This window comes from Pipistrellus hanaki (assembly GCF_964339955.1).
Source record: "Pipistrellus hanaki genome assembly, chromosome: 2".
Lineage (NCBI taxonomy): Eukaryota > Metazoa > Chordata > Mammalia > Chiroptera > Vespertilionidae > Pipistrellus > Pipistrellus hanaki.
Genome location: NC_140504.1, coordinates 72,383,820 through 72,405,544, shown reverse-complemented (window position 1 = coordinate 72,405,544; position 21,725 = coordinate 72,383,820). Strand labels below are relative to the sequence as shown.

General features: G+C 36.0%; 1 protein-coding gene across 1 annotated transcript in view; it reads left to right on the top strand.

The window, feature by feature from the left end:
• Window positions 1-21,725, top strand: part of DCBLD2 (discoidin, CUB and LCCL domain containing 2) — a 90,393-nt gene that overhangs the window by 17,147 nt on the left and 51,521 nt on the right. The window contains exon 2 of the mRNA XM_084875457.1: window positions 3,234-3,461. Coding sequence (XP_084731583.1) covers window positions 3,234-3,461 — 228 coding nt within the window. The remainder of the gene's footprint in view (window positions 1-3,233; window positions 3,462-21,725) is intronic.

Below are 21,725 nucleotides of genomic sequence, written 5' to 3'. Positions count from 1 at the left end.
ACCTATGGATGCCTAGTGCAGTGTTGTTGTTTGTTTGTTTGTTTGTTTTTCCAGACTGTACAAGGTTGGGACTCTTTAGTGAGTCAAGAATAGAGTCAAGACCCTATACGTGCTAGAATGTTTAGAGTCACAGTAACAATGTAAAATAATAGAAAAAGCATTTGAAAACTGGCCTAGTGAGTATAAGCCCAGCATTCCCTTTCTAACTATTGATAGAATATTCTAAACGTATACCTCAGCAGTAGGTATTTAACCTGGCCAGCTAAGCTAGTAGTATTTATCTAGTCAGGTTAAACTTACGAAGTAGTCTTTGAAATAAAGCAACATTCAAGCTTGTTCATTGCAGTAGATTTAAGACTTTTAACTTTGGTTTCTGGTGCATATCATCTTGTTTGCAAGAGGAGGAAGCTCTGAACTCCATCACATATTTTAAAACATTCTTGGCACATTACTTGTGGACTGCTAGTGCCCTCCCCCTACATAAGATAACTGAAAAAGGACAGCGCCATTTAATTGTTTTCTTCATCAGCGTGCACACTAACGTCCTGTTTTTTATCAAGTAGTATTTACTGTGTTAATTTGTGTAGAAAGTATATGCTTTATAGAGGAGGGGACAAGAAATGTTTTGTGTATTATTGAGACTCAAACATAAATATGAACATAAAGACAAAAATTACTACTAACACACTGCTTATACTTTCTGTAAAATCCATTTTAAAATCACAACCTTAAGTAACAATCTATGGGGAATACATTAAATGCAGCAACCTGCCATTACTAATTCAAGAATTCAGCTGTTAATAGGAACTTCTTGGCTTTCTGAAATCCATCAACACTTCCAGTCACGGAAAAAAGCTGCCTTAGTTTCTGTTTACTTAAAAAAAAAATAAAACATTTATATTTTGAGTTACTTCATTTATTCAGTGGCTACATTTTAAAGATCAAAACACTTCCAGAAAGCATGTATTTATCTTTTCAATGGTAAGAGAACATTTCAGACTAGTTTCATGTTAGAAACTCTATCTTAGGGTAGTTGCTTTTTTTTTTCTCGAAGGAAAAATGTTAATGATTGTTCAAAAGTTATTTATATTATAATTCATTTATTTTCACAGTGTGGGTTTTTTTTATCCTTGTGTTTCCAATTTAGATAATCTCCAACAGAGATATTCAAGGTATTTTCATGATAGTTTCAGGGAAAATTTGTGTGTTTTTTTCCCTCTGATTTATATCACATTCTAAGATTTATATTTGTAAAATATCAGTGGGTGTATCACACAAAAATTTGTATGTTAATTTTATGGTGCCTTTATGCATCATCATATTCTTGAGCTGCTATGCCTAGTTCTTAAATATAGGATGAAAGGAAGTGTAGAAGATAAGTAAAGTTTCACATTGATTAAAAACTAAGCTTTATAAGAGAGATTTATTTAGGAAGCCAGATTGCAAATACTGACTAACCTTTAATAGTAGCTTAGGTAACAGTAATCATATGGGTTTGAGAATAAAAATTATTTATCAACAAAGGATTTGAAGCATAGTCATCAGAATCTAGGTCCAGTGCTGTTGGTTCTACATTAAATGAAGTTTTGAGACTAGATTGAAATTATTTAATTCATCAGTAATTAAAAAAAACCCGTAATATTCTAATTAGACCGGACATCCTTCTGGACGACCTTCTGGACGAAGTCAGGGCTGCGAGCGAAGGCTGAATCCCGGGTGCCAGAGGGGAGCCAGGGCCTGCAGCCAGGGGAAGGACGGGCTACTCTCTCATGAATTTTGTATTAATATATCAGGCCTCTAGGAGGTTAATAAACATTAATAAAATTTTACTTTGCAACTACTACTTGCTAGATATTGTGTTAAGTTTTTATTCATAGGCCTTTAAAGCTTTCATCTGTTCTAGTAAATGATACCACTTCTACATTTTTCGTAAAAATAATAATTCAAGATAATGGCAAGATAACAGAACATTCTGTGACAGCCATCTCTATCCATATTAAGATTAAAACTCAGCGGTGTCACTTTCAATATTGGTTTTTTGTTGTTGCTGTTGTTTTTTGTTTTGTTTTTTTGTGCAAGCACCAAATCATTCCAAACAATGATTATCAATAGCTCTTTTGAAGGGGAAAATGCTGTCATTTTAAAAGGATTATTACTTCCTATTAAAAAGAATGTATTTGAATCCTGTCATTAAGGAATGCTAAACTATACAATTGGTGCAACAGCTGAAACCATTTCATCAATAATGTATGTCCCCTGCCCAGTAAAATAAGACATTTCGTAAGAAAGGGAAGGATGTACATATCTTATTTTTACAAACAGTATGTTAAGTTACCTGAGTTTTTATATCCAATTTCTGAAGAAATTTCTAGAACAAATAATGCTACTACCAAGATAGCATTATTTCCCTAATCTTTAAATAAGCATTTTCTCATCATTTTGTAGGGAAACAATGAAGCTTTTGCAGAGGGGTTACTAAAAAGTCAAATTTCAGTAGAATATAAAATTAAACTTCAATAAATAGTGCTTTAATGCCTTCAAGAAGGCGAGCCTTGCAGGGTGTCATATAATCAGTGATTGCATTATCTTTAGTATATGTTAAGTACTTTCAGAAATCATTCACCTCACAGATTTTAGAAGAGGTTTGTGATATTTGTAAATGAATAGATAAAGTTACATACTTTTATTTTTATAGTTTACAATTACTTTAAATAATTATGAATTTACATTCTTTTTTTTTTTTATGTACAGAGAGGAAGGGAGAGAGATAAAGAGTTAAGAAACATCGATGAAAGAGAGTCATCGATCAGCTGCCTCTTGCACACCCCCTATTGGGGATATGCCCGCAACCAAGGTACATGCCCTTGACCGGAATCGAACCCGGGACCTTTCAGTCCCCAAGCCGACGCTCTATCCATTGAGCCATACCGGTTTCGGCTGAATTGACATTCTTAAAGTTTGGATTTATGACATGTATATACTTCTAATTCAGATTGAAGGTCCATTGAACTAAAAAATTATAAAGTTAATTATTGATTATTTTTACCTAACCTGGCTTCTCTTGGCTCCTGTATGTAGATATCCTAAAAGCTGTGTCATCTTTTTTATCTTGTGTAAAGAAAGTATTGGTGTTATAAAATATATAATAGAATGCATTTTTTAAAACTCTATGTATTTACAGTTTAAGTTAAAGATGTAAGAATAATTTATTGTTCTTTTAATTCTTTTTAAAGGTGATGGATGTGGACACACTGTACTAGGCCCTGAAAGTGGAACCCTTATGTCCATAAACTACCCACAGACCTATCCCAACAGCACCGTTTGTGAATGGGAGATTCGTGTAAAGATGGGAGAAAGATTGCGCATCAAATTTGGTGACTTTGACATTGAAGATTCTGATTCTTGTCATTTAAATTACTTGAGAATTTATAATGGAATTGGAGTTAGCAGAACTGAAATAGGTAGGACATTTTCTTATAAATGTATATGTAATACATTATTGCCTGAGTTTTACAACTAAAGCAATTTTTGATATTTACAATTAAATAACTGTTGTATGGATAATATGTGGGAAATTATTAAAAGCATGTGTGAATCTCAAAAATTTGAATCTTTTGGGAAGAGACAATATTTATCTGTTTGTTTATTTACTTTTGTAACAAGCCTGTGTTCCTACCCATGCAACAAAATGCCACTGTAATATTTCTAAGGAGAAAGTTAATTATCTAATTTTTTTCTTTGATCATTTTATTTGCATTTAAAGAATATAGTATAATTCATGCTTACGAGGCAGTATATCATGGTCATTAAGAACAAGGGCTTTTGATCCAAACTTCTTGATATTTAATCCTAACTCTGCTGTTAGCTTGCTCTGTGACTGTGGGCAAGTTACCTGACCTCTCTGTTTCCTCACTTGTAAAATAGAAAATAAACTCATACATTTAAAGTACTTAGAACAATATGTAACATACAACACAAGCTTAGTAAATATTGCTGCTATTGTTAACCTTAGCTAAGAGCAGTGGTTCTCAATTACGGCTACATATTTGAGTCACCTGGAAAGACTTTTGAATACTACTGTTTAAATAATACCTGGTCCTCAACGTGGTCGGCAAACTCATTGTCAACAGAGCTGCAAACTGCCTTAGACCCATTGAATCAGAATTGATTGGGTGGGAGCCATGCCTCAGTATTTTAAAGTTCCAAGGATAATCTACTTTGTAATCTAGTTAGGAACTTTTGGTTTAGAGAGCAGCACCTTATAAGATTGTTTAATAAACTAACATAAAGAATTCTTGGGTTTTCTGAATTTACTTGGAAACATTTATTGGTACAAGTGTGTAAAGTATCTTTTAGATCCGTAATTGGAACCCAGTATCTTGTTCTTTGAGCATCTTAATTTGTCCTCTGCCTTCCTCTCCATCTACTATAGTCAAATCCTTCTCTACTTTTTGACCTCTTATCTACCAAAGGAACTGTTCCTTCCCTGCTTCTTTGACCATTAGTTGATAACTTCTGTTGCCTCTCAGTTAACTCTGGATTAACCTCGTAGCTTGATCACCACGTGCACATTGCCGTGAATATGTGGTATCCAATAAGCTTTTAGGAATGAAAATACCCAGTGATTTAGAAACACTATTACTGTAACACTAATAGAGGACAAGTGGATATCAAATGCCTCCTGAGGTGATGCAGTAAACAGTACCACCTGAGCAATCTTGCAACAACAATGAAGAAAGGTGAACCACAGTGTAATCAAGCCCACAGCAGTTTAAGGGAATAAAGGAGCTAGAGAAACACAGGCTATCAACCGGGAAAGTCTGTGTAGGCATACCTTGCTTTACTGCCCTTCATGTAGGTTGCATTTTATTACAAATTGAAAGCAAGAACCTCTACTAGCAAAAAGATTGTGACTTACTTTATTGTGATTCCTGCTTTGTTGCAGTGGACTGAAACTAAACCCGCAATATCTTTGAAGTTTGCCTGTATAGAAATGCCAGTTATGAAAGGAAAGTGGAGGATGTAGAAGGAACTGTCATATACAGGGTGGAGCAAAAGTAGGTTTATAGTTGTTTGTATGGAAAATAAGATAATAATGAATAAATAATAATACAAAATAAAATCTTGTACTCACAACTCTTAATCTACTTTTGCCCCACCCTTTATTGAGCTACATCTCCAAAAGTAATGTGTATATCTTGTTTGTATCTTGATTTAAGCTAACCAACTGCAAAAAGATATTTTTACAGTAATTAGAGATATTTTAAGAGGAATTGGGCATTCAGTAATAGTCAAGAATGATTGTTTTTTGGTGTGATAATGTTATTTAAAGATCTAATTTTTTATAAATATTCTGAAGTCAAATGAAATGTCTTAAATTTGTTTTTAAATATTTCAGGGAGAATAAAAGGTAGGTGACACAAGAATGACATATAGGTGAAACTGAGCCATGGACACACTAGAGTTGTTACACACTCCTCTCTCTACTTTTGTATGTATACTAGAGGCCCGGTGCATGAAAATTCATGCATTGGAGGGGTGTCCCTCAGCCCAGCCTGCACCCTCTTGCAGTCTGGCAGCTCTTGGGGAATGTCCGACTGATGGCTTAGGCCCACTCCCTGGCACTTGGACACCCTTAGTGCTACCCCAGAGGCGGGAGAGGCTCTTGCCACTGCTGTTGTACTCACTAGCCGTGAGCCCAGCTTCTGGTCGAGCGGTTCTCCCCTGTGGGAGTGCACTGATCACCAGGGGGCAGCTCCTGCGTTGAGCGGTGGTCAGTGTGTGTCATGGTGACTGGTTGTTCTGCCAGCCGGTTGATTTGCATATTAGCCTTTTGTTATATAGGATTTTTAAAATTTCCATAATGTAAAGGTTTTTCTTTAAATAAAAGAAAATAAAAGGATTGTGTGATGGGACAATAACTGCTATTACTGTTACTAGAAAGGTTGAATGATGTGAGAAACATTTTGAGCACATGTTTTAAATTGCTTACTAGGTTCTCATCGCAGCTCTAGGACTTACTTGCTGAAAGTTGACCCTGCCCAGACTGCAAAATCATCCTCTGTACTGTAGGAATATTAAATGCAATAATACTTTGCAATGCTTGGCATGCAGTAGGTGTTTAATAGCTCTCAGCTTTCCCTTGTTTCCATTGTTTTTGTTTTTTTCCTTATTCTTTCTTCACCTGGAGGAATAAAAAGCTGCAGAAAGGTAAAAGGGCGGATGTAGTAGGTATACAGTAATTCTCAGCTCTCCCTTATTTCCATTGTTTTTGTTTTTCCTTTCTCTCTTTAACTGGGTGAATAAGAAGCTGCAGAAAGGTGAAGGGTACTGAGTGATGATGGTTCCTGTTGGGTTTTAGTTTTAATCTTAACCCTAACCCTAACCCTTCCCTGTAACATCACCTCCTGTCACATACCCTGGTCCTCCATTTGGATAGCACTCTTTGTTTTGCAGGAGAAAGATAACTACCTTGACAGTGCAGAGAAATGAAGATCATTTAAGAATAATTGTTTGATGTTTAGATTAATGTATATATGTAGAGAATTACAGGATAGAAACAGAATACATTGTCAGCATCATGATTCTCATGTTAATGGTAGTGAATCTTCTTTTTCTTGTATCATCTCTTCTCAGTGCCCCTTTCAGAATGAGGTAGGCCCAAGTATGTTGTATTTCCCTGTAAAAATGGTTCCCATTTTTTGGTGACTTTGACATTGGTATAAAGCTTAACTTTGTGGGTTTTGTCTATAACTTTTAATTTTAGGAATATTTGGCCCTGAGAGATGGTATTATGGAATAATAAAGAAAATGAAAAGGAGAATGGTTTCTTAAGGAATTATTTCTTCAATCCTAACAAAATTCATTGGGTTGTGTTTTAACTGATAAGGTACTTTCAGTTGTTGGACAGTTATTTCCTGTTTTCTTAGAAATGTGTAATATTTTTTAAATAAATGAATTTATTTTGATTTTATGTAACTGTTTTCTAAACTGATAAACTTTCCAGAAATCTTTGTGAAATTAACTCTTTGTGGTAGTACTCATTTCACTGACAGATAGGATGTGTTTAATGATAGAGTACAGATTGGCTCTATAGATCTGAATTCTGTTCTTTTTTTAAGGCAAATTGAATTGAAATGAGAACATTCCATTGCACCTTGAATATTAAATTTCCTTTTCGATTATTCTTTAACTAGAGGCTCGGTGCATGAAATTCATGCTGGGGGCGGGGGAGGTTGTCCCTCAGCCTGGCCTGCACCCTCTCTAATCTGGGATCCCTCTTGAATCCAGAACCACTGGCTTCTAAGTGCTCACCTGCCTGCCTGCCTAGTGTCCCTAACTGCTCCCCTTCCGACCTGATGTTCCCAACTGCTCTCCCCTGCTGGCCAGATCCCCCAGCTGCTCTCCCCTCTTTGTCTGATCTCCCTAACTGCCTATCTGCTCTCCCTTCCTGGCCTGATCCCCCTAACTGCCTATCTGCACTCCCCTTCTGGCTTAAACCCTCTAACTGCCCATCTGCTCTTTGTTCCTCTCTGCACTTTCAGACTACAGCACAGGAGTGCTGAGAACTCTCCACTGAGGCCCCACTCCCATCCTGACGGCCCCCCTCTGGGAGGGTGGCATGGCGGGCCTGTGTGCACCTTCTCGGAGGGGAGGGGTGGCGTGCCATGGTCAATCCTGATGCACCCCCTCTGGACCAGACAACAAGGTGGGCAGGCTCATGTCCCAGGGGCTCACCAGGCCTATCCCTGCCCACCAGCTCCTGTGTACGCACAGCCTGTTGAACGGTCATGACTGGGACACTGTTAGGACCAATTAGCATATTACCTCTTTATGTATGTCGATCCTTTCTGTCTGAAACATAATAGTTGCTCTATAAAGATGGAATGTAAAGTAAAAAGTCCGATTGCTATTAATATTAACCTTTTCTATACATATAGAAATATCTGTCTCAAACTATTTTATAACATGTTTCTTTTCTCTTAATATTTAGACATTTTCTCATGTTGATCTACAAACATCTGCTAGTATTATTTCCCCGTGGAAATTAATTCTTGCCAATTAATCCAAAAATGAAATTTAGAAACAAATATTATTTAAAAGAAAAGCCTTTGGTTATTTGTAATCTTTTCCTGTTCTGTATATTTTCTTCTTCTATTTTGCTTAAAGTTTTCGTTTTAAATGGAGAGAGAAGGGAGATTGTAGGTGGATTTCTAAAAGAGAAGCTAAATATTTTAAAGTCTCATAGGTATTAAAGGAAAATGCATTCTGTAGAAGAAGAAATGTAAAAGTGTGTGTGTTATATGTATTCAAAGTTATATTTAAAGATATACATTCTATCTTATACCTTTAGCCAAAGTGTCCTTTTAAATTATGTCTCTTAAATCCCCATAATATTTATAAAGAAAAAGACTGAGGTCCTTCGTAAATGATTCCTTTACTCTAACATTTTCAGTTTTTCTTTCTGGATCGTTTGTCTCCTATATCTATAACGTGCTTAGGTCTTCCTATTTTAAGAGGAAAAGATAAATTTTCTTTCTCTTTACCACCAATCCTCTTGAAAAAGCTGTATTAATAATATTACCTATTTTACCATGATAATGATAGCTAACATTTTTCTGAATTCTTATTCTAAAGAAGCCTTAGCTGGTAATGCAATTAACTGCCATGTATGCAATACTTGCTGTGTCCAGTGCTATTCAAATCCCTTTTATCAATGAACTTACTTTGTCTTCACAAGAACCCTTGAGATAGATACTGTTGTCACCTACTTCCCCCAATTTATTGATAGGAAAATTGAGGCAGAGAGGTTAAATAACTTGTTCAAGGTCACACAGTTAGTAAATTGCTAAGCAGGATTCAAACCTTCACAGTCAGGCTCCAAAATTGGTGTCTCTTAGGGCAAGTTTTTGACATGCTTGATTTTATGGAATTCTATAAGAATTCTATACATTATTCCCATAAAACAGAAGATCAGAGAAGATAAGTAACTTGTCCAAAGTTACAAAGCAGAATTTGGACTTGAACTGAAGTCTGGCTGATAACAAAGTCCATAATCTCAGCCGGTAGGCCTTTTAGAGTAATAAATGACAGCTATTATTTCTTAATGTTTTACTGAATGTTGAAACTAGCAACTTTTAAATTTAAGTTGAGTTTTACTTGATCTTTAGAAAGAGATGAAGGAGCCAAAATAGAGAAACAAACATCAATGTGAGTGGGTACATTAATCGGCTGCCTACCACAGGCCCCTACCAGGATGGGGCCCAGGCATATGTCCTGGCCAGGTATCAAATCCATAGCCTTTTGTTACATAGGAGGTTGCCCAACCAACTGTGCCGTACGTCAGGGTGCAGCTTTTTTCTTTTGTTTATTTTGATATAATTTCAGAGCTATTGCAAGAATTGGGTAATTTACATATCCTTTCACCCATAGTTTCTAAGTGTGAACAATTTTACCATATTTTTGCAAAACCCCCGCCCCAATTTTTATTACCCCAATTTTTTTCTAAACTGTTTGAGAATAAGTTTCAAACATAATGTCCCTGACACTCCTCCCCCGTATACTAAAGTTTTTATTCCCTAGAAATTTACAACATTCTTTTTTTATCTTTATTGGGAGAATTACAGATGTCCCTCAGAGCAGTTATCAAAATAGTTTAACTTTGATATTATACTAACCTACAGGCCTTATTCAAATTTCTCCAATTGAATAATGCCCTTATTAGCAAAATTAATTCTAAGGCTGTGTATACATTGTTTTCACATCTTGTTAGACTCCAGTATTTTAGAGGTTAAAGGTGAGGGCAGTTTCTGTTTCTCCTTCTACTTCATGATGTTGACATTTTTTTAAGGTTAATTTGTAAATTCCTAACTTGGTTTGTCGGATGTTTCCTCATGATTTGACTCGGACTTTTGGCAGGAAAGCCCCAGAAGTGATGTTCTCAGTGCATTGCATCAGGAGGCACTTTGTCCCATTTACTGGTGTTATTAACTTTGATCTCTTGGTTAAGTTGGTATTCCCCAGATTTCTACACTGTAGCTATGTTATTGTTAATCAGTTCTCATCTTGTGGGAAATCACATAAATACCCTACTTACTCACCAAGCTTGTATGTCTGAATCAGCTGCTGTTACGACAGTTGTCATCAAGTGATGATTTTCTGATTTCATCATTCCCTCTAGGTTCACGGTTTTTTGTTTGTTTTTTTTGTTTTGTTTTTGTTTTTGTTTTTACTGAAACGTTGAGCTTTTCCTTCTTTTGTGTTAGTGTGGACTCATGGATTCTCATGTTAGTTCATGGTTTATAATCCTTGACTTATTATTTATTTTGATGCTCCGATTGTTCCAAATTTCCCATGGGAGCCTCTTCAAGCTAGCTCCAGTGTTCTTTTGTGATGGCCTCATCATTCTTTGAGTACTCCCTTCTGGTCTGTCATAGGATATTCTAGAGTTATCTTGTACTGGCCCTGCCTCAGCCCTGAAACCAGCCAGTGCACAAATTCGTGCACCAGTGGGGTCCCTTGGCCTGGCCTGTAGGATCTGGCTGAAACCTGCTCTCCTACATCCCCTGAGGAGTCCGGATTGTGAGAGGGCATAGGCCAGGCCAAGAGACCCCACCGGTGCACCATTGGGGCTGGAGGAAGGACACGGGAAGACTCCAGGGTGTGACAGGCCCATCTCTCTCAGTCCTGATTGGCTGGACTCCAGCAGCAAGTTAACTTACTGCGTCTGCCCCCTGGTGGTTAGTGCATGTCATAGTGACTGGTCTACTGATCGACTGTCTATCCCCTGGTGGTCAGTGCACATCATAGCAAGCAGTTGAGTGGCCTTAGCATATCATTATATTACGCTTTGATTAGTTGAACGAACAACTAGACACTTAGCATATTAGGCTTTTATTATATAAGATAGGTGCTTATTTTACTTCTTTGGTGCTCTAATACACAGAAAGTTTTAGGATTGCTAACCCATGCCTCTAAATCAAAGAAGCCTGCTACCTAGAATTTATATTTGTTTAGTCTTAACCTGAGGACATGTAGTCTAAATACTACATTCAGATTGCCAGGGCTAGTTTAACCCTACCACCTTCTACCCTCCAATGGCTTTATGTTACCCATTTCTAATAAGGTTTGGTTCATTTACTTCTGTTCATATTCCATTTTAGTTTTTTTCTCTGTTCTTTGTTTCCTTTTTCCTTTGTTGAGTTTCATATTAACATGGTTCTCAAAGTTAAAACTATACAAAAAGATAGTGACTTCACTACATTACATTTCTATCCTTCTTTCCCACATCCATCCAACCCTTGTAGCTAACCAGTAACATCAATTTTATTCTACATTTCTTTTTTGTACAAATTATACATTTGTATTTTATTTTCCCTTCTTATACAAAAACTAACATAGTATTGATATTCTTTGCTACTTCTTTTCCCCCACCCTTCAACAGTGTATCTACTAGAAAGCAATACACATAAATTCATAGAGATAATGATCATTCATCTGACAGCTACATAGAATTCATAACCTGGATGTACTACAGTTCGTTTAACAGCTCTTTTATGTATGGCTATATAAATTGCTTCTAATATTTATAGTTACTAGCAATTCTGCAATAAATAACTTTATACAGGTAAGTGTTTTTGTGTTCTTGTAAGTATACTTTCAAGTCAATTTCTAAAATACAATTACCAATTCAAAGGTAAATATATATAGCTTTATTAGACATTTCCAAATTCCCCTAAACAAGGGTTGTGCCAATTTGCATTTCCACCCTAATGCATTAAAATGCCTGTTTCTCATAGCCTTGCCAACAGAATATTACGTTTTGTCAATTGATAGGTAAGGCATGGTATCCCAGTATAGTTGTATTTCTCTTTCTATGAGTCAGGTTAAACTTCTAAAAATATGTTAAAAGTTCATTTCTTATTCATCTTTTTATTTGTTCATATCATTTCCCATTTTTCTGTCAAATTTCTTTGATCTTTATTTTCCTCAAGTATTTGGCACTTTCTTATTGTCTTCTAGTGATATTAGCCTGTATGTGATATGTGCCGCAATTTCTCTTAGTTTGCCTCCTAATGCTTTAACTTTAATTATGGAACTTGTTTACACTGGATATTTGTGTGTGGGAGGGGGACGGGGAGAAGAGGGTTGCCATGCAAACTTGAAAAAACCTATTAAATTATTCCATCTGGATTTGAGTTGTAATTAGAAATTGGAAAGCCTTTTTTTTTTTTAACATCCTAATTAAAAAAAAAAACTTATCCATGTTTTCCTTTAGTATTTATGTGGTATATTTAGATCCCAGGTCCATTTGGAAATAAGCTTTTGTACCATATGAAATGTAGATCTATTAGTATCTTTTCCAGATGACTAATCTCTTGTCCCAGTAGTATGTATTTAACAGTCTATTTTTACTAGAAGGTTTGAAAGACTATCTTCACCATATACTTAAGTTTTGTATTTACTTGATTCTATTTCTGGACTTTGTATTGTATTCCACTGGTCTATCCATGTGTCAGAATTTCAGTTTTAATTATAGAGACTTTACTGTTTTAATATCTGATTGAACTACTCTCTCTCTATAGATGTTCGTTTCATATGTATATTTATCCATATAAAATTTGGATACCTGTCCAACTTCATAAAAAAGTTTGTTGGTATTTTTACTGAGATTATGCTGTTTATAAAGTATTTTTATAGTGTTAAGTCATCCTGTTCAAGAACAAGAGCTGTTGCTTTCCTTTTGTTCAAATCTAATTTTGTTGTCTTTTAGGAGTGCTTTAATCTTTTTCTCATGTAGGTTTTACACATTTTTTGTTAAAATTATTTCAAATCTAGAGGCCCATTGCATGAAATTCGTGCAATAGTAGGCCTCTGTAGCCGCAGCAGCTTCCTCAATCCCTCCCTCGCAGCTGCAGCCGCCGCTTCAATCCCGCGGCTGCAGCCCTGGCTTGGTCTGGAAGGTTGTCTGGAAATCATCCAGAAGAATGTCTGAATGGCTGTTCGGTCAATTTGCATATCATGCTTTTATTATTATAGATATCTTCTTTATTTCTATAGTAAGTGGTGGTGCTTTTGTTTTGTTTTGCCATATATCCTTTAACTGATGTCATCCAGTGGTCATTGGCGCAAGTTCACTGCCAGCAGGAAGACCCAATTTGTTGCACTAATTTACAATCCTACCAACAGAATACAAGGGTCCTCTATTCTCCATATCCTTACCAGTAGTATTTGTTGACTTATTGATGAGGGATGAAGTGATACCTTATTTCAGTTTTAATTTTTATTTCCCCGATGATTATTAATGTTGAACATTTTTTCATTTATTTGTTGGCCATCTGTATGTTTGTTCTCTTTGGAGAAATGTCAATTCAGGTCCTCTTCTCATTACTAAATCAGACAGTTGTGGGTTTGTTTGTTTTTTGTGTTTAGTTGTGCGAGTTAGTTATATATTTTGAATATTAAATCCTTATTGTATGTATCATTTGCAGATATCTTACTCCATTCAGTAGATTGTCTTCATTTTGTTGATGGTTTCCTTCACTGTGCAAAAACATTTTAGTTTGATATAATGATAACACCCATTGTTTATTTTTTCTTTTGTTTCCCTTGCCCTAGGACAGTGGTCGGCAAACTCATTAGTCAACAGAGCCAAATATCAACAGTACAATGATTGAAATTTCTTTTGAGAGCCAAATTTTTTAAACTTAAACTATATAAGTAGGTACATTGTTATTAACTTTAGGGTACTCCTAAGCTGGCCTTTGCTAAAAACTCAAGGGGCCAAAGAGCCGCATGTGGCTTGCCAGTCTCAGTTTCCTACCACTGCCCTAGGAGATAGATACAAAAAGATATGGCTAAGAGTAATGTCAGAGATTTTATTGCCTATAATTTCTTTGAGATGTTTTATGGCTTCAGGTCTTAAATTTAAATCTTTAATCCATTTTGAGTTTATTTATATGGTATAAGGAAATGGTCCGATTACATTTTTTGCATGTATCCAGTTTTTCCAACACCACTTGTTGAAGAGACTCTTAACCCAATTGCATCTCCTTGCCTTCTTTGTTTTAGATCCATTGACCATGTAAGCAAGGATTTATTTCTGGGCTGTATTTCACGTCTGTATCCTACAACTTTACTCAAATTTTTTTTTTATTCTTAATAGTTTTTTGATGGAGTCTTCAGAATTTTTTATATATGGTATCATGTCATTTGCAATAATGTTATACTTTTTTCTGATTCAGATCCCTTTTATTTCTTTCTCTTATTTGATTGCTATGGCTAGGACTGCCAGTCCTGTAATGAATGGAAGTGGTGAGAGTGGGAATCCTTGTCTTCTTTCTGATCAAAAACAAAAGCTTCCAGGTTTTCACCATTCACTGTTATTTGGCTATAGGTTTGTCATATATGATATTTATTATGTTGAGACATGCTCCTTCTGTACCCACTTTATAGAGAATTTTTTATCATAAAAGGATGTTGGATTTTGTCAGATATTTTTTTCTGTATCTTATTGTGATGATTATGTGCTTTTTATCCTTTATTTTTGTTAATGTCACATGACATTAATTGATTTATAGATTTTGAACCATCCTTGTAACTCTGGGATGATTTCCATTTGTATAATCCTTTTAATGTATTGTTGAATCCAATTTGCTAATATTTTGTTGAGAATTTATTCATCTATGTTCATCAAGGATATTGGCCTATAATCCTATATAATAAAAGGGTAATATGCAAATTTACTGAACAGCGGAATGACTAACTATGATGCACACTGACTACCAGGGGGAAGATGCTCAACATAGGAGCTGCCCCCAGCCTGCAGGACTTGATCACCCAATGGTGAACGGGGAACTGGGAGGGCAGGTGGCGGGGGGCAGGAGTGGGGATGGCTGCTGGCAGTCAGGGAAGATGGCCCTAATCACAGGTCAGGACAAGAGACTGTACCCATGCACGAATTTCCTGTGCTTGGTCTCCAGTTTTATATATATGTAAATGGAATATATATATATTACTAGAAGCCGGGCATACAAAAGTCGGGCATGGGAGGTGTGTCCCTCAGCCCAGCCTGCTGAGAGATGCCCGACTGCCCATTTAGGCCCGATCCCAGTAGGCCAGCCTGAGTGATGGATAACTTCTTCCCTGCCAGAGCCTGATTGCTCCTAACTGCCCTCCCCTGTAGGCATGATCACCCCCAACTGCCCTCTCTTGCAGGCCTGTTCCCTCCCAACTGCCTTCCCCTGCTGGACATCTTTTTGTGGCCATCTTGTGTCCACATGGGGGCAGCCATCTTTGACCACATGGGGGCAGCCATCTTGTGTGTTGGAGTGATGGTTAATTTGCATATTACTTTTATTAGATAGGGTTTTTCAAAATATCCCATATATGTTTGAGGTTTATTCATTCAAATTAAGATGTAAAGTTTCATATGCATTAAAAAGGTTTAATTTCTTATTCTGTTTAGGTTTTCTGTATTCTTATTTTTATCTACTTGATCTCTTATTAGTGTGTTTCTTTTTTGTGTGTTACTTCATCTCTTTAGGTTTTTCTTTTGTAAAGGGGACTGTTGTGCTATTGCATGGATATTGATATTTTAATGTACTCACCTCCTTTGTAAAATTGTGTTGCCTTGAAGTTTGAATTCTCCTTTGGCATCAAGATCTCACACACACACACACACACACAATCGTGCACACACATGCACAAATACACACACCCTCTCTCCACAACCCTCCCCATCTTATTTTGCCTTGTATACCTGTTTTGCTCATCCCTTCATTTTTAGCTTTTTTGAGTCATTTTGTTTTGGGTGTATTTTTTTATATTTAGCATATTATTGGGTCCTATTTTATGAACCAAATGGAAAATCTCTCTTATTAAATACCTAGGTTAATCTCAGTTGCCCTTATTTATAAAATTGAAAGGTTTGGTCTCAAGTCTATCATTTTATATTAAGTTATTAGAGGCCTGAGGCAAGAGGCTCGGCCCTCACAGCCCCGGGTGCCTCAGCCCTCACATTCCCAGCTGCCTCAACCCTGCAGTCCTGGCTGCCTCGCGTCCCTGCCCACTACCGCCTCGTCATTTCAGAAGGTTGTTCCACCATCTGGTCTAATTAGCATGTTAGCTCTTTATTATAGAAGATAATCATGGGTATAATATTTGCTCTTTTATATCTGTACATTGTTCTATCTACTTTTAAAGTTTCTTTTACGTTATAGTAAATTTTATAGCTTTGTTCTAAATGTTACCTTTCAATTTATACTTTTTAAATGCCTCTTTTCCCTATTGTCTCAATTTTTTACTATCTGATTTGTCTATTTTTAATGGTGTCTTTCAAACTCTACCAGTTACCTGTAATCCTATTGTTCACATAACATTCAAAATATTCTACTTTTCTTTCCCTTTCCCCCCATTTTATTTCTCAGAATATAAGTTAACTAGAGACCCAATGCATGAAATTAGTGCAAGAGTAGTCCTTCCTTACCACATTGATTGTATCACAAATGTTGAACTACTCTTGAATCTTATTCTTCAGCCCATATCTAACTTTTCTAAATCTACAAAGAAACATTATGAATAAATACAAGTCCTTTGATTGATCTCTGCCCCTTACCGCTACCCTCACCTACCTCCCCTCTGAGGTTTGACGATCTGATAAATGCTTCTCTGTCTCTGGATCTGTTTTTGTTCATCAGCTTATGTTGTTCATTATATTCCACAAATGAGTGATATTTATCTTTCTCTATCTGACTTATTTTGCTTAGCATAATGCTCATCCATGCTGTTGCAAATGGTAAGAATTACTTCTTTTTTACAACAGCGTAGTATTCCATTGTGTAAATGTACCACAGTTTTTTATTCCACTCATCTGCTAATTGACACTAAGGCTGTTTCCAGATCTTAGCTATAGTGAATTGTGCTGCTATGAACATAGGGGTGCATATATCCTTTCTGTTTGGTGTTTCTAGTTTCTTGGGATATATCCCTAGAAGTGGGATCACTGGGTTAAATGGAAGTTCCATTTTTAGTTTTTTGAGGAAACTCCATGCTGTTCTTCACAGTGGCTGCACCAGTGTGCACTCCTACCAGCAGTGCAAGAGGTGTCCTCCACATCCTCACCAGCACTGTCATTTGTTGATTTGCTGATAATAGCCATTCTGTGATATGGTACAACATTGTTATTTTGATTTGCATCTCTTGGATTATTAGTGACTTTGAGCATGTTTTCATGTCTTTTGGCCTTCCTTATGTCCTCTTTTGAAAAGTATCTATTTAGGTCCGTTGCCCATTTTTTGATGGGGTTGTTTATCTTCCTTTTGTTAAGTTGTATGAGTTTCCTGTAAATGTTGGTGATTAAACCCTTATCGGTGATAACATTGGCAAATATGTTTTCCCATGCAGTGGGCTTTCTTGTTATTTTGTAAATGGTTTCTTTTCCTGTGCAAAAGTTTTTTCTTTTGATGTAATCCCATTTGTTTATTTTCTCTTTAGATTCCATTGCCCTAGGAGTTGTATGGGTGTGAAGATACTGCTACAACATATATCATTTTGCTGACTGTGGATTCCTCTAATATTGTTATGTTTAAGTTCTTTATCCATGTTGCGTTTATTTTTGTCTGTGGTGTAAGTTGATGGTCTATTTTCATTTTTCTTGCATGTATCTCCAATTTTCCTAGCACCATTTATTGAAAGGCTTGTCTTAAATACATTGTATGCTCTTGCTTCCTTTGTCAAATATTAATTGAACATAGCGGTTTGGGCCGATTTCTGGATTCTCTATTCTATTCCGTTGGTTTATATGTCTGTTCTTGTGCCAGTACCAGATAGTTTTGAGAATAGTGGCTTTGTAATACAACATTTTGTAATACAGCTTGGTATCTGGTATTGAGATCCCTGCTACTTTGTTCTTTTTTCTTGGGATATCTGCAGGTATTCGGGGTCTTTTTTTATTCCAGATGAATTTTTGGAGAGTTCATTCTATGACTGTGAAATATTTTAATGGGTATTGCATTGAGGAAACTCGATGCTGTTCTTCACAGTGGCTGCACCAGTGTGCACTCCTACCAGCAGTGCAAGAGGTGTCCTCCACATCCTCACCAGCACTGTCTATAGATTGCTTTGAATAGTATGGACATTTTAATGATGTTGATTCTACCAATCCATGAATGCGGTATGTTCTTCCATTTGTTTATGTTTTCTTCTATCTCTTTTTTCAGTGTCCTCTAGTTTTCCAAGTACAGATCTTTTACCTCCTTAGTTAAGTTTATTCCTAGGTACCTTAATTTTTTTTTGGTGCAACAAAACCAGATAAAAACACAGTGAAAGAGAATTATAGGCCAATATCCCTCATGAACATAGATGTCAAAATCATCAACAAAATACTAGCAAATTAGATCCAGTATTACATTTTAAAAAAATCATATACCATGACCAAGTAGGATTTATCCTGGGGATGCAAGGATGGTATAACATCTGAAAATCAATAAATGTGATACATCGCATAAACAGATCCACATATAACAATCACATAGGCATATCTATTGATGCAGAAAAAGCATTTGACAAAGTCCAACACCCTTTCTTGATAAAAACCCTCAGTAAAATGGGTATAGAGGGACCATACCTCAACATAATAAAAGCCTTATATGACAAACCTACAACCAACATCATACTCAATGGGCATAAACTAAAGCCATTTCAACTACGAACAGAAATGAGACAGGGATGCCCACTTTCACCACTCCTATTCGACATAGTTCTGAAAGTGCTAGCCACAGCAATTAGACAAGAAGAAGAAATAAAAGGCATTCACATTGGAAAAAAAGATGTCAAACTGTCATTATTCGCAGATGACCTGATACTATACATAGTAAATTCTAAAGACTCCATCAAAAAATTATTAGACTTAAATGAATTTGGCTATGTAGCAGGATACAAAATTAACGCCAAGAAATCAATGGCATTTCTATACACCAGACCTTACAGAATGATCATCATTGTTAACATTTTTACATTTAGAGTTTTTCATGGGCAGAAGTTAAAGAAGTGTTATCTCATCTTAATCTTCATAGTTATTTTGCATGGTAGGTATAATAGCCACAGAGTTTCATGACGGTCCCAGACTATGAAAACATGAAGTCAGGAAAATAAAGGCATCTCATACATGTTCATGAGAATACAATAATTACTGTGGATTTTTTCATGGAGAGACTTGATGGGAACTTACACTTAAGAAGCATCATGTGGTATAGTTTGTTGCATTGTCATATACAGGAACCATATGCAATTCTAAAGACCTTGGTGGATCTTTGTACTTTGGAATAGTCAGACTGGTTTGTGGACTGGAACAGAGTAGAAATATTGAAGCTTTCTCTCTGTAAATGATGTCATCACTCCTAAATGTTTCCTCTAATATTATGTGGTAGGTCAGTGAGGTATGGACACTTGTCCCATTTCTTGTCAGTATTCAAAAGGGTGAAACTTAATTCACTTGTATGATGCTGATGTAAGCTTTTCTAGAAAATATGAAAAGCCTTTGATATCTCCTAAGTGGTGAAAGTTTATTTTTCCAGAAAAGCTTTGAAAAAATTTCTTGGTATGCGGTGTATGTCTCACCGGTGATGCTTGGCAACACCTCTAATTTTGCTGAGTGTACACATTATTATGACTCATTGTTTTTATGTTACTGTGCTTGGCATGAGAAACTCTGCCAGCTATCTTGAAAAAAATTGTCAATTTAATAACAGCCAAGGCATTGAGTCACCATCTTTTTAAGATTTTTTATTAAGAAATAGAAACAAAATGAAGCTCTCTTCTATCCCAAAGTTTGCTGGCTTTTTAGAAGTTAAGTCTAAAAACTCTCGAAGTAGAATTTCACAAGAAACCCTACTCAGAAGTAATTAATGGGGATGAATGGTATTACCTTATGGGTATTTTGGTTTCTTGAATGCTGTAAAGTTTTCTTGGAGATCCTTTTTTCATCATCCTGGATAGTAATAAAAATCTGTGTGCTCTTTTGTCCACGCCGCTATTTTGAAAGAGGAGGCAACTCTGCTATAATAAAAAAAAAAAAAAATGCAATTTTCCTAAACTAAATATGCCCCCCTCCCTGTCTTTGGATTAGTGAAAAATATAAAATGTTAATATATTTGGCATGGTTGTGGTGAAAATGGTACCCTTTTTTTTTTTTTTTTTATTGATGATATATTAAATGGTATAGCTCACTTGGATAGCAGTCTGGAAGTATATATTAAGAATCACTAAGGCAGTGCTTCAGGTAGGCAGAAGAGGTTGTGCTAGGAAGATGTTTATTGTAATATTAATCACTATACAAAAAAACTGAAAGCCAATCTAAATTTTTAAAAGTGATAAATTTAATAAGAAAATTAAGGTTTATCTATCATATAACTAGTTTTTGGCTATCATTAATTGTCTGCTATGAACATTCTACTACCTATAATCATAGGCCTAAATTTTACAACTCAACTCATTCTAGCCCACCAAGCACAAGGCAATGTGATCCTTGAAGCCGGCTGTACAGAAACAGTACTGATGGACATTATTTAATGACAGCATCTACTCTAAACATTTTCTTGGTGTTGTAATGTCCTCTTCAGTCTTCTAGGGGCTTTAGCTGTGTGTTTGCCCTGTCCCACCGCAGTGAGCTCTCTGAGGGCCACGCTGTGAACCCCGGCACATAGCTTAGTGACTGACTGTTCAGGGGCTTGTTGGAATATATTCAATAAATAAATTTCTTTGCGAATTGCACATTTTGTTTTTTAGATTAAAGACGTTTCTGTACATAGGCAGTAAAATAACTTCCTAGATATGTGTAAATTAATTAAGTGATATTCTCTAAGCAAGCTACATTTCCATCTGTCTGTTGGAGGTAGACAGGGTTGACATGCTTTTTCTCTAGCAACCTGATCTTTCTAACTTGCCACACTTGTCAATAGGTTAAGTGATCTTCCAGTTACTTGAGAACATAAACCACGTTCCATGTTTCATGACAATATTAACTCCACATCGTAGTCTATCCGAAATCAGGTGCCTGTACTCTATATTTTTTAATATAGTATATTTTTGCTTGACATCTTCCAGAATTTAAAGTGTTACTTTCATAATCTACCTAAAGTGTCTTTGATATGGACACAGGAAAGAGGCATGAGAACCTGAAGATCTCTAAGCTCTATTTAAGTGGATACAAATTCACCACCAACTGGAGTGTGACTTTCTCTTTCAAGGAAGACAGTGAAATACTATTCACTGTACACATTATAGTGTCAAAGAAGACAGTGAAATATTATGCACTATACACATTATAGTGAATAATATTTCACTGTCTTCCTTGAAAGAGAAAGTCACATTACTGGCCCAGGTTTCCTTTTTTTTTTTTTTTTCTTGTGATTTTCTAAAATAAGTTAGGAATTCATACTTAATATGAAGTTTCCAGACTTTTAAAATTTTGGCAACTAATTCACATAGTTTTGAAATAGTGCATGGCTCCAAACTGCTGGCCAAGAGGCCAGGTAAAATGCATCTGTCTGATGATTCAGACCCTGAGCCATAGATTCCGGCTTGTGCACTATAGTTCTTTTAGATTTGATGATCCAAAATCAGTGTATTCTCACTATACAACCAAAGTAAATTTCTGTTTGTATTAGTTTTCTGTTGTTTCATAACATTATCACAAAGTTAAAGCAACACAGTTTATTATTCTCAAT